This window comes from Chelonia mydas, chromosome 15 (assembly GCF_015237465.2).
Source record: "Chelonia mydas isolate rCheMyd1 chromosome 15, rCheMyd1.pri.v2, whole genome shotgun sequence".
Taxonomy (NCBI): domain Eukaryota; kingdom Metazoa; phylum Chordata; order Testudines; family Cheloniidae; genus Chelonia; species Chelonia mydas.
In genome coordinates, this window is record NC_057856.1 from 126012 (window position 1) to 143428 (window position 17417).

Sequence of the window (17417 nt, forward strand, 5' to 3'; positions counted from 1 at the left end):
TAGATGCAATTTGGATAATGTGACACAAGGCCAGAAAGGGTTAAGCAGCTCATAGGCTAAATGATCCTAATTTAACCTTTAGAGACATGTTTAAAAAGTATGTAAATGGTATTTAGGGCCATTTCACGTTAAATAGACTAGCGCTTTGAAATGCAAACCTGTATGGTTAGAGAATTAGAGGTAATACTAATTGTATGTGTTTACTTATATCTTGTTAGATGTTAACCATGTAAACAGATGGTTCAGGTCTGTTACTATATCTATTGATTCAGAGATCAAAAGGGAATATTAGCATTTAGATGAAACCTGAATGTAATAATTTCATTGTCTATATTTCTCTTTGAAGTTTGTAGTAAACTGTCTATGCATGGCTTAATGGATAATTACCTTATGCTGATGAATGCAACTAGTTACCTATGTATACATAGGAAATAGGTAATTCTATTTCTAAGCAACTATTCTTCACCCAAGGAATATCTGCGGTCAAGAGACTATCATAGCCTGCCAGTGGTCTATAAAAGAATGCTTGGGCCCTGATCCTGTTACCTCAGATCTACTTAAGTTTCATCAGGGGAAGTTTGAGTTGTAAGTCTGTGGTCTTCAGTTCCATTCTGGATTGCCCTAATGTTGGATATTGGACATTGGACTATAACCTGATGAACTGATTCTGGAACAAACTCTTTGCAACTCGAAAACTCACCATCTCTACTATAAAACTGACTTATGAACTTTATTCATATCTGTATGTGTAATGATCTTTTAACCTATATTCTCTCTCTCTCTCTCTCTCTCTCTCTCTCTTCTTTTTTAATAAATTTTAGTTTAGTTAAGAAGAACTGGCTGTCAGCGTATATTTGAGTGTCTCACTCCAGAGATTCACTGCGTGAGAGCTCAAGGCTGGGTTGCTTTAAGAGAACTGTGTTTTGGAAATCTAAATCTCGTGTCCTTGCGCCGCAGGGCAGGGGCGAGCTCCTCACACCGCCCCATGAACCTGACTTTCCTCATCCAAAAGTTCTGCAGCCACCGCTCTTCATCCCAGACGTGCCTGACGATGTGATCCCACCGCTCAGTGCTTGTTTCCCGAGCCCAAAACCGGAGTTCCCCGGTGGTGAGCATGTCCGTGAATGCCACAAGCCAACTCGTGTCATATGTGTTACTCGAGTCGATATCATCGGCGCAGTCCTCACTGTCACTTTGGATCATAAGGAATAACTCAAGTGACAAACGTGACGTGCTGGCGAGACTCGTCAGCAGGCTCCTCAGCAGTTCGGGCTCCATTCCCGCAGACCGAAAGGGAAGATAGAGCGCGCAGTACAAAAAACGTTGAAAGATGGCGCCAAATGTGGACGGAAGCACAGGGATTGCTGGGATACAAACCGCTGCATCACGGGGCGTTGGGACAGGACCCAGAATGCTCCCCCCATCCCCTACCCACAAGCCAGAGCGCCAGAATGGGAAGAGGTGCTCTGTGGGATAGCTGCCCATAATGCACCACTCCCAATGCCGCTGCAAGTGTGCAAATGTGGCCACACCAGTGCGCTTGTTGCGGTCAGTGTGGACAGACTGCAGCGCTTTCCCTACTGCGCTCTCCGAGGGCGGGTTTAACTCAAAGCACTGTACATCTGCAAGTGTAGCCCTGCCCTAAGATCGCTCGTGTAGCTGCTCTATGCCGATGGGAGAGAACGCTGCCGCTGACATTACAAAACCACCTAAAGGAGTGGTGGTAGCAGGACCATCCTTAGGATTTATGGGGCCCTACATAGTATTATTAAACTGGTGCCCGTATGCCCAAAGGCAGCCCGGGCTTGCAGCCTTGCGGGGGGGAGGTGCGGAGGGATGAGGCAGCAAAGGGTATCGAGCCTAACGGCGGCGGAGAGTCACAGTTCCCCGCAGAGACCCCCGTACCCTCTCCCTCAGGCAGGATGCGCAGCGCTGACGCATTTGGCTCTGTGAATACGGCCCCTGCCTAAGGGGACTGCAGCGCCCACTGGCTGTGCGGGAGCCGGCCCACTCTCACCTGCTGTCATGGGCAGTGGCTGAAGCTCCCCAGCCCACCTCTTCGGCCAGTGGCCACACCTATACTCCACTCCTGCTCCGCCCCAGGCCCTGCCCCACTCTGCCCAGGCCCTGCCCTCTCCCCACTGTCTCCCTCCTCTCTTCACTCCCCATCCCTGCTCACCCTCTTCCAGCCAAATCCCTGAACCCAAATGAAGCAAATGACATTTGAAAAAACCACTCTTCTGCAATTTCTTTCTAAAGAAAATGGAGCATGTTTTCTACAGCATGCCAGATGGCGAAGACTGGACATGCAGAAGATACCCAATTAAAAGCACTAAACTTGGGAATAAAAAATGTCAGTCACAGGTTTTTTGATATGCCCTGAAGTTTGTCCGAGATTTATTTGCAAAAACTTTGTAGTAAGGGCAAGTCAGCTGTCCTGCTGAATATAACATTAAATATTATGGAATACATGATGCAGCTCTTCTCTCTTTTACATTTTCTTAATCAGTATTTCTAAGCTGATTTTATATTTTAAATGTACTCTTAAACCTTCATAGAATCATAGAATCATAGAATATCAGGGTTGGAAGGGACCTCTGGAGGTCATCTAGTCCAACCCCCTGCCCAGAGCAGGACCAATCCCCAACTAAATCATCCCAGCCAGGGCTCTGTCAAGCCTGACCTTAAAAACTTCTATGTAAGGGGATTCCACCACCTCCCTAGGTAACGCATTCCAGTGTTTCACCACCCTCCTAGTGAAAAAGTTTTTCCTAATATCCAACATAAACCGCCCCCACTGCAACTTGAGACTATTACTCCTCGTTCTGTCATCAGCTACCACTGAGAACAGTCTAGATCCATCCTCTTTGGAACCCCCTTTCAGGTAGTTGAAAGCAGCTATCAAATCCCTCCCCCCTCGTTCTTCTCTGCTGCAGACTAAACAATCCCAGTTCCCTCAGCCTCTCCTCATAAGTCATGTGCTCCAGCCCCCTAATCATTTTTGTTACCCTCCACTGGACGTTTTCCAATTTTTTCACATCCTTCTTGTAGTGTGGGGCCCAAAACTGGACACAGTACTCACCAGTGTCGAATAGAGGGGAACGATCACGTCCCTCGATCTGCTGGCTATGCCCCTACTTATACATCCCAAAATGCCATTGGCCTTCTTGGCAACAAGGGCACACTGTTGACTTATATCCAGCTTCTCGTCCACTGTAACCCCTAGGTCCTTTTCTCTGAACTGCTGCCGAGCCATTCGGTCCCTAGTCTGTAGCGGTGCATTGGATTCTTCCGTCCTAAGTGCAGGACTCTGCACTTGTCCTTGTTGAACCTCATCAGATTTCTTTTGGCTTAATCCTCTAATTTGTCGAGGACCCTCTGTATCCTATCCCTACCCTCCAGCGTATAGAATCATAGAATTTCAGGGTTGGAAGGGACCTCAGGAGGTCACCTAGTCCAACCCCCTGCTCAAAGCAGGACCAATCCCCAATTTTTGCCTCAGATCCTAAATGGCCCCCATCAAGGATTGAACTCACAAACCTGGGTTTAGCAGGCCAATGCTCAAACCACTATCCCTCTCCTCCCAGTTTAGTGTCATCTGCAAACTTACTGAGGGTGCAATCCACACCATCCTCCAGATCATTAATGAAGATATTGAACAAAACCGGCCCAAGGACCGACCCTTGGGGCACTCCACTTGATACCGGCTGCCAACTAGACATGAAGCCATTGATCACTACCTGTTGAGCCTGACAATCTAGCCAGCTTTCTATCCACCTTATAGTCCATTCATCCAACCCATACTTCTTTAACTTGCTGGCAAGAATACTGTGGGAGACCATGTCAAAAGCTTTGCTAAAGTCAAGGAACAACACGTCCACTGCTTTCCCCTCATCCACAGAGCCAGTTATCTCGTCATAGAAGGAATTAGATTAGTCAGGCATGACTTGCCCTTGGTGAATCCATGCTGACTGTTCCTGATTACTTTCCTCTCCTCTAAGTGCTTCAGAATTGATTCAGAAAGTAATCATTCCAGATTACTACCTATTTAACTCATTTGTAACAAAGACATTATTTTAAATTAATCAGTCACAGAGGTTTAGTGTGTTCATAACAATGTTCATTGCTTTTAGAAAAAGGGAACCCTAATTTACTTTGTGTGATCTCCATAACAATAGATGTGTTTATGAAATTTCACCAACTTTAAAAAATATGTTTCCAAAGATTTTAGGCATAACAAAGGATTTTACCTCTTACTATGGTACTGATTTTGCTGGAGGGTTCTCTTGAAACTAATTCATCAAATAGTCAGAAGTAAAGAAAGGGAAACTCATTTGTCCCTATCTGGAAGGAAAGGGGTGTTGTCCCTCTAAGGCAGAGGTGGGTAAACTATGGCCCGTGGGCCACATCCGGCCACATCCGGCCCACGGGACCCTCCCGCCGGCCCCTGAGCTCCTGGCTCAGGAGGCTCGCCCCCCGGCCCCCCCCCGCTGTTCCCCCGCAGCTTCAGCTCACCATGCTGCCGGCACAATGCTCTGGGTGGCAGGGGGGGCGAGCTCTTGGGGCAGCGCAGCTGCAGAGCCCAGCCTGACCCAGTCTCTGGGCTGCGCTGTGCGTGGCTGGCTCCAGCCACCGGTGCTCCAGGCAGTGCGGTAAGGGGACAGGGAGTGGGGAGGTTGCATAGAGGGCAGGGGAGTTTGGTGTAGTGGTCAGGGGGTGGGGGTGTGGATAGAGGTCGGTGTGGTCAGAGGGCGGGGAACAGGGGGGTTGAATGGGGGCAGCGGTCCTGGGGGGGGCAGTCAGGAAGGAGTGGGGTTTGGATGGGACGGCGGGGGGCAGTCAGGGGCAGGAGTTCTGGGGGAAGTCAGGGAGAAGGGGTTGTTGGATGGGGCAGAGGTCCCAGGGGGGGCAGTCAGGAATGAGAGGAGGGATTGGATGGGGCAGCGGGGGGCAGTCAGGGGCTGGAGTTCCGGGGGCGGTGAGGGGACAGGGAGCAGGGGAGGTGGATGGGACAGGGGTCCCAGGGAGGCCGTCAGGGGGCCAGAAGCGGGGGGAGGTGGATGGGGGCTGGGCCACGCTCCCTTCCCCTAACCGGCCCTCCATACAATTTCCAAAACCCGATGTGGCCCTCAGGCCAAAACGTTTGCCCGCCCCTGCTCTAAGGGCTCTCTTCAACAGGGAGGTGAAGGGAGAAAGGGATGGACGGAAAGGACAGGAAGACTTTGGAAGCAAGTTTTTTGTACCACAGTAATTAAAATTAAAATGTGTATTTTTGATAAGGGTGGTCTTTTGAAGGATTTATTTAAAAAACTATATATCTGAAGATCCAAGCATTTAAGGCTAAAGATGAATACTCAGATTGTGCAGCTAAAAATCTATGTAAGGATTTTTTAGAGATGTGATTTTATAATCTTCAGCAAAAAGAAAAGGAGGACTTGTGGCACCTTAGAGACTAACCAATTTATTTGAGCATAAGCTTTCGTGAGCTACAGCTCACTTCATCGGATGCATACTGTGGAAAGTGTAAAAGATCTTTTATACACACAAAGCATGAAAAAATACCTCCCCCCACCCCACTCTCCTGCTAGCAATAGCTTATCTAAAGTGATCACTCTCCTTACAATGTGTATGATAATCAAGGTGGGCCATTTCCAGCACAAATCCAGGGTTTAACAAGATTTGTGCTGGAAATGGCCCACCTTGATTATCATACACATTGTAAGGAGAGTGGTCACTTTAGATAAGCTATTGCTAGCAGGAGAGTGGGTTTGTGTGTGGGGGGGTGGGGGTGAGAAAACCTGGATTTGTGCTGGAAATGGATAGAGGTAGTAAGAGGCAGAAGGGTGGACACTACACTACGAAATTAGGTCAAATTTATAGAAGTCGGTTTTTTAGAAATCGATTTTATACAGTCAATTGTGTGTGTCCCCACTTAAGACCATTAAGTCATAGAATCATAGAATATCAGGGTTGGAAGGGACCTCAGGAGGTCATCTAGTCCAACCCCCTGCTCAAAGCAGGACCAATCCCCAATTAAATCATCCCAGCCAGGGCTTTGTCAAGCCTGACCTTAAAAACTTCTAAGGAAGGAGATTCTACCGCCTCCCTAGGGAACGCATTCCAGTGTTTCACCACCCTCTTGGTGAAAAAGTTTTTCCTAATATCCAACCTAAACCTCCCCCACTGCAACTTGAGACCATTACTCCTTGTCCTGTCCTCTTCTACCACTGAGAATAGTCTAGAACCATCCTCTTTGGAACCACCTCTCAGGTAGTTGAAAGCAGCTATCAAATCCCCCCTCATTCTTCTCTTCTGCAGACTAAACAATCCCAGTTCCCTCAGCCTCTCCTCATGAGTCATGTGTTCCAGACCCCTAATCATTTTTGTTGCCCTTCGCTGGACTCTCTCCAATTTTTCCACATCCTTCTTGTAGTGCGGGGCCCAAAACTGGACACAGTACTCCAGATGAGGCTTCACCAATGTCGAATAGAGGGGAACGATCACGTCCCTCGATCTGCTGGCTATGCCCCTACTTATACATCCCAAAATGCCATTGGCCTTCTTGGCAACAAGGGCACACTGTTGACTCATATCCAGCTTCTCGTCCACTGTCACCCCTAGGTCCTTTTCCGCAGAACTGCTGCCGAGCCATTCGGTCCCTAGTCTGTAGCGGTGCATAGAATTCTTCTGTCCTAAGTGCAGGACCCTGCACTTATCCTTGTTGAACCTCATCAGATTTCTTTTGGCCCAATCCTCCAATTTGTCTAGGTCCCTCTGTATCCTATCTCTGCCCTCCAGTGTATCTACCATCCTCCTAGTTTAGTATCATCCACAAATTTGCTGAGGGTGCAATCCACACCATCCTCCAGATCATTTATGAAGATATTGAACAAAACCGGCCCAAGGACCGACCCTTGGGGCACTCCACTTGATACTGGCTGCCAACTAGACATGGAGCCATTGATCACTACCCGTTGAGCCCGACAATCTAGCCAACTTTCTATCCACCTTATAGTGCATTCATACAGCCCATACTTCTTTAACTTGCTGACAAGAATACTGTGGGAGACCGTGTCAAAAGCTTTGCTAAAGTCAAGAAACAATACATCCACTGCTTTCCCTTCATCCACAGAACCAGTAATCTCATCATAAAAGGCGACTAGATTAGTCAGGCATGACCTTCCCTTGGTGAATCCATGCTGACTGTTCCTGATCACTTTCCTCTCGTGTAAGTGCTTCAGGATTGATTCCTTGAGGACCTGCTCCATGCTCCAAGTCGGTGGAGTGTGTCCACAGTACTGAGGCTGGTGTCAACTTCGAGAGCATGGCACTGTGGGTAGCTATCTCACAGTTCCCGCAGTCTCTGCTGCCCATTGGAATTCTGAGTTGAGATCCCAATGCCTGATGGGGCAAAAAACATTGTCGTGGGTGGTTCTGGGTACATGTCATCAGCCCCCCCCCCCCCCCCCCGTGAAAGCAACGGCAGACAATCATTTCACGCCTTTTTTCCTGGGTTACCTGTGCAGACGCCATACCACGGCAAGCATGGAGCCCGCTCAGCTCACCGTCACCGTACGTCTCCTAGGTGCAGCAGCTCATTGCCTTGTGGCAGCAGATGGTGCATTACGACTGGTAGCCGTCCTCATTGTCTCCTGGGTGCTCTTGGCCGGCTTTGGTGAGGTCTGTCAGAGGTGCCTGGACATAAATGGGAGTGACTCAGGTCATTCTCTTCTTTAAGTTTTGTCTAATGGAGAATCAGTCCTGCCTGGAACATCGGTAGAGGGATAGCTCAGTGGTTTGAGCATTGGCCTGCTAAACCCAGGGTTGTGAGTTCAATCCTTGAGGGGGCCATTCTGCCTCAGGCTGCTCTCCCAGGCAGCAGCACTATGAGCACCCAGGAGATGACAATGGCTACCAGTCATATCGCACCGTCTGCTGCCAGCCTGCCCCTTGCTTCCCCCCTCCCTCCATGAAGGCAAAACCTGACAATTGTTTCGTGCCTTTTTCCAAGCGGGCGCCATACTGCTGTCAGCATCGTCATCCACCCGCCGCTTCCGCTGCCACTCTGCTCTCCTGCAGACGCCATACCACGGCACGCATGGCGCCCGCTCCGATCACCGCGGCAGTTATGACCATTCTAAACACCACGCGCGTTATCCAGCACTATATGCAGAACCAGAACCAGAACCTGCAAAAGCAGGCGAGGAGGCGACGGCAGCACGGTGAGGAGAGTGATGAGGACACGGACACAGACTTCTCTTAAAGTACAGGCCCCGGCAATGTGGACATCATGGTGGTAATGGGGCAGGTTCATGTTGAGGAACACCGATTCTGGGCCTGGGAAACAAGCACAGACTGGTGGAACCGCATAGTATTGCAGGTCTGAGATGATTCCCAATGGCTGCGAAACTTTCGCATGCGTAAGGGCACTTTCATGGAACTTTGTAACTTGCTTTCCCCTGCCCTGAAGCACCAGAATACCAAGATGAGAGCAGCCCTCACAGTTCACGAGTGGCGATGGCCCTGTGGAAGCTTGCAACGCCAGACAGCTACCAGTCAGTCGGGAATCAATTTGGCATGGGCAAATCTACTGTGGGGGCTGCTGTGATCCAAGTAGCCCACGCAATCAAAGTTCTGCTGATATCAAGGGTAGTGACGCTGGGAAATGTGCAGGTCACAGCGGATGGCTTTGCTGCAATGGGATTCCCTAACTGTGGTGGGGCCATAGACGGAACCCATATCCCTATCTTGGCACCGGAGCACCAAGCCGGCGAGTACATAAACCGCAAGGGGTACTTTTCAATAGTGCTGCAAGCACTGGTGGATCACAAGGGACGTTTCACCAACATCAACGTGGGATGGCCGGGAAAGGTACATGACGCTCACATCTTCAGGAACTCTGGTCTGTTTCAAAAGCTGCAGCAAGGGACTTTCTTCCTAGACCAGAAAATAACCATTGGGGATGTTGAAATGCCTACAGTTATCCTTGGGGACCCAGCCTACCCCTTAATGCCATGGCTCATGAAGCCATACACAGGCAGCCTGGACAGTAGTCAGGAGCTGTTCAACTATAGGCTGAGCAAGTGCAGAATGGTGGTAGAATGTGCATGTGGACGTTTAAAAGCCTGCTGGTGCAGTTTACTGACTCGGTTAGACCTCAGCGAAACCAATATTCCCATTGTTATTACTGCTTGCTGTGCGCTCCACAATCTCTGTGAGAGTAAGGGGAGACGTTTATGGCAGGGTGGGAGGTTGAGGCAAATCGCCTGGCTGCTGATTACGCGCAGGCAGACGCCAGGGCGGTTAGAAGAGCACAGGAGGGCGCGGTGCGCATCAGAGAAGCTTTGAAAACCAGTTTCATGACTGGCCAGGCTACGGTGTGAAAGTTCTGTTTGTTTCTCCTTGATGAAAACCCGCCCCCTTGGTTCACTCTACTTCCCTGTAAGCTAACCACCCTCCCCTCCCCCCTTCGATCACTGCTTGCAGAGGCAATAAAGACATTGTTGCTTCAAATTCATGCATTCTTTTTTAATTCATCACACAAATAGGGGGATAACTGCCAAGGTAGCCCAGGAGGGGTGGGGGAGGAGGGAAGGACAAGGCCACACTGCACTTTAAAACTTATTGAATGCCAGCTTTCTGTTGCTTGGGTAGTCCTCTGGCATGGAGTGGTTGGGTGCCCGGAGGCCCCCCCACCGCGTTCTTGGGTGTCTGGGTGAGGAGGCTATGGAACTTGGGGAGGAGGGCGGTTGGTTACACAGGGGCTATAGCGGCAGTCTGTGCTCATGCTGCCTTTCCTGCACCTCAGCCATACGCCAGAGCATATCAGTTTGATCCACCAGTAGCCTCAGCATTGACTCCTGCCTTCTGTCAGCAAGCAGATGCCACCTATCATCTTCAACCCGCCACTTATTATCTTCAACCCACCACCTGTCCTCGTGTTCATATTGCGCTTTCCTGGACTGTAACACAGTCTGCCTCCACTCATTCTGCTGGGCTCTTTCAGTGTGGGAGGACTGCATGAGCTCAGAGAACATTTCATCGCAAGTGCGTTTTTTTCGCCTTCTAATCTTTGCTAGCCTCTGGGAAGGAGATGATGGGGGAGCGTTGAAACATTTGCAGCTGCAGGAGGAAAAAAAAGGGAGAGTAGTAGTTAAAAAGACACATTTTAGAGAACAATGGGTAAACTCTTTCAGGGTGAACCTTGCTGTTAACATTACATAGCACATGTGCATTCGGTACAAGGTCACATTTTGCCTCTTACATTGAGGGTCTGCCGGTTTGGTGTGAGATATCACACACGCAGGGCTGGCGGGCAACAGAATTCGGCTTGCAGACAGCCATGGTAAGCCACAGTCTTTTGGCTTCTTTAACCTTCATAACATGTGGGAATGGTTTCAAACAGCAGCGCCCGCATTTCCCATAGCAAACAGCCATTGGGTTGGCCATTTAAAATGGGCTGGCAATTTAAAAGGCAGGGCTGCGATTTTCGAGTTAACATGCCGCACAAACCCAACTAACCCCCCCCACACAACTAATTCTCTGGGATGATCGCTTCACCCCTCCCCCCACCGCGTGTCTAACAGCGGAGAAGATTTCTGTTTAGCCACAGACAAACAACCCAGCAGGAACGGCCATCTCTGAATATCCCCTTAATAAAATTACTCTATTTCAACCAGGTGACCATGAATGATATCACTCTCCTGAGGATAACACAAAGAGATAAAGAACGGATGTTGCCTGAATGCCAGAAAACACTGCCATGCTTTGTTATGCAATGACTCCAGACTACATGCTACTGGCCTGGCGTGGTAAAGTGTCCTACCATGGAGGACGGAATAAGGCTGCCCTCCCCAGAAACCTTTTGCAAAGGCTTTGGGAGTACATCCAGGAGAGCTTTATGGAGATGTCCCTGGAGGATTTCCACTACATCCCCAGACATGTTAACAGACTTTTCCAGTAGCTGTGCTGGCTGCAAATTAATCATTGAACACACTTGCTTTTAAACCATGTATTATATTTACAAAGGTACACTCACCAGAGGTCCCTTCTATGCCTGGTGGGTCCTGGAGCCCACCTTGGGTGGGTTCGGGGGGTACTGGCTCCAGGTCCAGGGTGAGAAACAGTTCCTGGCTCTCAGGGAAAATGGTTTCTCCGCTTGCTTGCTGTGCACTATCTTCAACCTCCTCCTCCTCCTCATCTTCCTCGTCCCCAAAACGTGCATCCCTGTTGCGTGATAATCCATTGATGGAGTCAAAGCACAGGGGTGGGGTAGTGGTGGCTGCACACCCTAGAATGGCATGCAGCTCATCAGAGAAGAGGCATGTCTGGGGCTCTGACCCCGAGTGGCCATTTGCCTCTCTGTTTTTTTGGTAGGCTTGCCTGAGTTCCTTATGTTTCATGCGGCACTGTTGCGGGTCCCTGTTATAGTCTCTGTCCTTCATGTCCTTGGAGTTTTTTTCAAATGTTTGGGCATTTCATCTTTTGGAATGGAGTTCTGATAGCATGGATTCGTCTCCCCATACAGCGGTCAGATCCTGTACCTCCCATTCGGTCCATCCTGGAGCTCTTTTGCGATTCTGGGACTCCATCATAGTCACCTCTGCTGATGAGATCTGCACTCACCTGCAGCTTGCCACGCTGGCCAAACAGGAAATGAGATTCAAAAGTTCGCGGGCCTTTTCCTGTCTACCTGGCCAGTGCATCTGAGCTGAGAGTGCTGTCCAGAGCGGTCACCATGAAGCACTCTGGGATAGCTCCCAGAGGTCAATACTGTCAAATTGTGACCACACTGCCCCAAATTCGATCCGGCAAGGTCGATTTCAGCGCTAATCCCCTTGTCGGGGGAGGAGTACAGAAATTGTTTTTAAGAGCCCTTTAAATTGAAGTAAATAGATTCATCGTGTGGACGGGTGCAGGGTTAAATCGCTCTAACGCTGCTAAATTTGACCTAAACTCGTAGTGTAGACCAGGGCTAAGACCCAGGGGTGCCCCAAATTTTCGTGCCCTATGCAGCTTCGTATGCTGCGTATGCTTAAGGACGGCCCTGGGAGGTAGCTGTGTCATCGGGAGAAGCCCTCTTGTCAGCATAGCGCTGCCTACACCAGGAGTTAGGTCAGTGCACCTGTGTCGCTCAAGGTGTGGATTTTCGTAATTATACCAACACTAGTTTTCAGCATAGACCAGGACTAAGCTTTCATGTAAATGTAACCCAGGCTCATACAATAGGGCTCTCTCTAGTGGCTGAGCCACAGAGAGATTTAAGAGCCTGTGACAGCATTCACACTCACAGATCTGGGTTTAGCACAGGCAAGATGCATTCATGCCTCTAGCTCTGGAGGGTGCTGGTTCAGTCCCTGCTAACACTAACCCCCTAAGGGTTGTGTTTTTTACGTACAAATATTAAGAGTTTAGTCCTTAGGCTGGAATCCAACATTCTGGGTTCAAACTTTTCAAATTCAGAATTTTGCCCTTACCTTAAATTTGAGGCCAAACTCATGGATGGCCTGGAAGGGATGGAGTACAGATGCATGGTGCTTTATACAGTCTATGTTAAATCTCATTTAGTAAGCCAGCCTCGCTAACAGCCCATCTCCTGCAGGTGCTGGAGGCTGTTAACATGAGAGGGAAGGAAACGATGGTTTACTGACAGGGCAACTGTATCCAAACTGGTTGCCCCCCTCTGGTCTGGGTTGGGAAGGTCAGTTGCTTTGGTTTCAGCGGGGCTGGAAGGTGCTTTCGGGGAGAACAAGAAGATAGGTTCCCTCATAAAGAGATGCAGCAGCAGCTCTGGCTGCACATGGGGCTTTCCTGGGACACACAGAGCTGAGATGGACGACTTTGCCGTGGCTGAATCTGATCAGCACTTTCTGTGCTATGTCACATTCTTCAGGGATCTCCAGCAAAGTCTTGGAACTAAAGCCTTGGGTCTACTTGACACAGATTCCTGCAATACCCATCTAGGGGAGCCTTATTTCTCTAGTGCCTCTCTTCAGTAGCTGGCGAGAGAGCAGTCTTGTTTTAGACAGCCTGATTTGAGCCTTGGAAAGCAGGAATTGGGGTTCCTCCCAGAGAGACTCTGACCTTGGGGCAGCAGGGAGAGAAGCCAGCAGTCATGGCCCATGCACAATTAAAAGAATAACTGAAGGGCTGAATGCACCTAAGGAATGTGCCTGCTACGTGACCTCATGGGTATGAAACTAGCATGTTACTAATCTAGAGGACCGTATGGCTGAGCGGACTGGGAAGGAGATATGGAGTCTTTCGACTCTAAGCCACCCCTTGGAATCTGGTCCCAAGTGAGCAATGACAAAGTTGGTTCCATCTGGCTGGTGGTCTGCATGAAATACATTGGGAGTCTTGGACAACTCTGTAGGGGACAGGTGTCCTCACCCCCAGGGGGGGTATCGTAACTGGCACTACTAGGCACCTTGGCTGGCACTCTCAGCAGAGGGGCCAAGGATCAAGAAGACATCGAAACCAAAGGTGAAACCCTGGCCCCTGTTCAGTAACAAAACCCACAATGACTTCTGTGGGGCCAGGCTTTCACCCTACATTCCACTAGAGGAAGGAGGTCCCTCCAGGTCAGTATTTAGGCACTCGGAAGGGGGAGACATCCATCGCCACTGCCCATGCTGCATCTGCTCTGGGCACAGATAGAGACGGGTGGTCTCCAGGGACCTAAGAGCATTAAATTAACTTTAAAAAACGTAGGGTGTGGGAAGCGGGAGAGCAGTGCACTGGGATGCCGGCTCTCTCCCAATTCAACAGAAGCTGTTGTTCACACCAAGAGCAGAGCTTGCTCCTACAGGCGGCCTTAACGTTAGCTATAAAATGCCCTGCACTCCAGTGAAAAAGGAATGCAACACTGAGCTTATCGTCTGCACCTTTTCTATCCAGGGCCGTAAACAGTGCCCATTGCCATGGTGTCTGAAGGCCTTTCACCTCTTACAGCTCAGAAGAAAACCGTCAACACTCCAAGAAATGGAGAGGAAATAAAATCCAAGCGAGCCAGACACAAGCTGAAACAAGTATAACAAGTATAACTTTCCTTTCATATGCAATATTCCCCCAGGCCTGCAAGACATGCAGGAACCTTGGGCTGCTCACAGGCAGAGCTGGGCTCTCTCAGGGAGTTCAAGCTCGTTCTTAGCCAAGAGAAAAACACCTAGCATTTATACAATGCTTTCCATCCTGAAGAATCCCAGAAGATGCAAATCATGCCACCCACTAGTGAAAAGCAGCCACCTCTGGAGAGGAAGGCACAAGGCAGCATCTACTTCCCAGCATACAGCAAAGCTACACAACAGTTTAAAGCAGGACGTGATGAATCCTGGCTTAAAACCACAAGGGGATTTGGTCAGGAGGATATCAGGGCTAACACCCTTGATCTCAACAAAACCGCCTGGACTCTTCAACGCTCACGAACAGTCGGGAGCTCTGTTATGTCACAGGACTTCCTAGCACCATGCTGGGGCATTGCTTCAGTACTGACTTACAGGGTAGAGCACCCCCTACTGCAGCACCAGTACTCAGCAGTGGTTTATTTTTAATGGGAAGAAAGGTGCCTCCATCTACCCTGTGGGGTCTGCATGTGTTAATCGATGCACGCATGGGAGTGGAAGTGGGGAGAAACAGCGAGGTGCCTTTAAAAGTCCCTCCTGGTACAAGTGTGTAGAAAGCTTCTGTACTCACCACAGAGCTGGACCGGGAGGGCCAAGACATGGAGGATGAGAAGGAGCTGCAACACCCTGGGCCCCATATCTGCAGTAGCAGGGAAGGGAGTGGGGAGAGGTGGTGATCAGAGCCCTGACAGGGAGACCACACACTGATCTGCAGAGCCTGGTGGCTGCCGTGCTGAGCCGATTCCTGTGAGGTCACTGATTAAACCAGGGAAGTGTCGCAACAGGATCCTCTGCTCCGGTTCAGGGGCTAAGTCAGCAGAAAGAGAAAGGACTTTGTCTGAGTGTGAAATGAAGAGAAACCCAGAGAGCCAAAGCTGCAAGGAGCTAGGAGCAGAGATAAGGAGGCTCAGCTGATTTTCTTTCCTGCTTCTTTTTGCGCCCTCCTGGTCATCCGCCCTCAGGGGCAGTCTCCTGTCCTCATACAGATAGTATCTTGGGCGTCTTAACCAGGCAGGCTGGGGCTCTCAGCCCCTTCTCCTGAGTAAACAGCCGCAGAACAGTGCAGGGTCTGACAGCCCTGACAAACGAGTCAGTTTCATGCTGGTGTAATCCACCAACTCCAGGGGAGTTACCCCTGATTTACACAAGTGTGAGGGGAGAGTCTGGCCTGCTGAATGCCTGTGACCTGCTAGAGAAGCTCTGGGTGCTGGGTATGAGGGACACGGAGCTGGGGAGAGGGAAAGAGCCACTCAAACCATTTTCATGTCCCAGAGCTAGAAAACTGCTGCATGCCAATGAGGCCCCCCGCTCTGAATGGGCTGGGACAGTGACCTGGAAAGAGCATCAGCAACAAGCAAAAATGGCTGGATCAACATGGCCACCAACAGCACCGGGGTTATGCACATGCTAAGGCAGGGGCGGACAAACTTTTTGGCCTGAGGGCCACATCGGGTTTCGGAAATTGCATGGAGGGCTGGTTAGGGGAGGCTGTGCCAAGCTGTGCCCCAGCCCCCTATCCGCCCCCACTTGCTTCTCGCCCGCTGCCTCCCCCCCCCCCCCCCAGACTCCTGCCCCATCCAACCCTCCCTGTTCCCTGATAGCCCCCCCAGGACCCTTGCCCCATCCACCCCACCCCCCACTCCCTGTCCCCTGATCGCCCCGGAACCCCCGCCCCTGACTGCCTCCCACCGCCCCATCCAACCCCCCTCCTTCCTGACTGCCCCCCCGGGACCCCTGCCCCCATTCAACCCCCCCGTTCCCTGCCCCCTGACCGCCCCGACCCCATCCACACCCCCGCCCCCTGACCGCCACCCCGAACTCCTCTGCTCCCTATCCCGCCCCCCGCTCCCTGCCCCCGACCGCGCCGCACAGAGCACGGGCGGCTGGTTCGGGCACAGAGCACGGGCGGCTGGTTCGGGCACAGAGCACGGGCGCAGGGTAGTAAATTGCTCTCCGTAACTGCTGCCTAGCACAGTCCCACGCGAAGCAGGCAAACGTTGGGGGGGGGGGGGGGGATGGCCAGGAAGAAACAGTGGATTGACGGGTGTCAGCACAAATCCCACTGTAGCAGTTATCCCTGTTGTGTCCTGCTCTGGTCTGTCTGCCCGCTAGGAGCTGCTGCATGGGTTTCTCGCCTGCTTTTGCAGCCTGTAACAGCACAATTGCCCGTAAAGGGGGGCTCGGATGTATTCTCAAAGGGCTGGCCTGCTGCATGGAGTCTCCAGGGCTCCCCCAAACTCACAGGATCTGGGACACTCTCCTTGTAGGGAAGCCAGGTCCCCTTCCAGTTCTGTGGGCCAGAAAATTCCTGCTCCAGATGCTATGCTGCCCCAGAGACTTGGAGATCTTCAACGTCTAGAGCTCCCTACTATTCTCCTGCTGCGGGTTTCCCTACAAGATGGGACAAGAGAGCCCCAACCACTAGTGCCAATGAGAGCGGTGCATGGAACCAGCCAGACAACATTTCATCCCCTCTGCTGGGTTTCATCCTGCAGAACAAAACCAGAGACGTGCTAAGTGTTTAACAAGGGCATGTGCACTGCAAACACCAGCCCAGAGCAGACCGCGGCTCTTTAGGACCCAGAGAGGGACAGAAATCTGCCTGTCTCGCTACTAAACAAGACGAGCAGGGGACACAAGTTCCACCCGATAACAGGATCACCCCTGAAAGTCCTGGCTGCCTGGAGCTTTGACTAAGACCTAGCGTCTTTTGACCTGGAGCTGGTCTGCGAGCCTGAGTGGCTCTAAAACTAGTTGCAATAATAGTCCCCGTTGTGTTTGGGGGTCTTCCTGCCCTGGAATGCTTCCACCTTAGGATTTTGGACAGGGGGACCCAACGCCAGCTGTTACAGAGGGAGGCTGGTTTACGTCCTTACCCCGCTTCCTTGCCCTGTTGACTGGCTGCTGCACAGAGGGGTCCCGGAGGCAGAACAGAGGCAGGCCCAGGCATTGTTTGTCACTCGTTTGTCTCTTGTGGTCATGGACCTCTCCTCCGCTAGTTCAGCTGCTGAAGTCCCCTGTTTGCTTCAGACACAGAAACTCCCCAGCCGGCAGAACCGGCAAGAGATTTTAGGGGCACAGAGTGCCGGAAAGACCCGGGGCGAGCCCCGCACCCTCAAAGGAGCAGAACGCGGCGAGGGAGGGCTTGCGTTCTCTATATGGCTTTGACAGCACCATGCGTATACTAACAAACACAAAGGCTTTGTTTAAGTTTGGTACATATGTATTGTGCTGTTAAATTGGTCAGGAGTCCTCAAGAGGGGAGGGGGCGGGATGGACGGTGTTTAAACAGTA

General features: G+C 50.9%; 1 protein-coding gene across 2 annotated transcripts in view; it reads right to left on the reverse strand.

The window, feature by feature from the left end:
* TCN2 (transcobalamin 2) overlaps window positions 1-17099 on the reverse strand; it is a 32957-nt gene extending 15858 nt beyond the window's left edge. Inside the window, exons 1-2 of one of the 2 annotated variants that reach the window (XM_043529585.1) lie at window positions 17000-17099; window positions 14695-14763 (exon numbers count right to left, since the gene is read on the reverse strand). In XM_043529585.1, coding sequence (XP_043385520.1) covers window positions 14695-14761 — 67 coding nt within the window. In that variant the 5' untranslated portion in view covers window positions 14762-14763; window positions 17000-17099. Of the gene's footprint in view, window positions 1-14694; window positions 14894-16999 lie in introns of those variants that run through there. The other variant, XM_037878940.2, reaches the window with a different exon arrangement.
* Window positions 17100-17417: the final 318 nt, after the last annotated feature.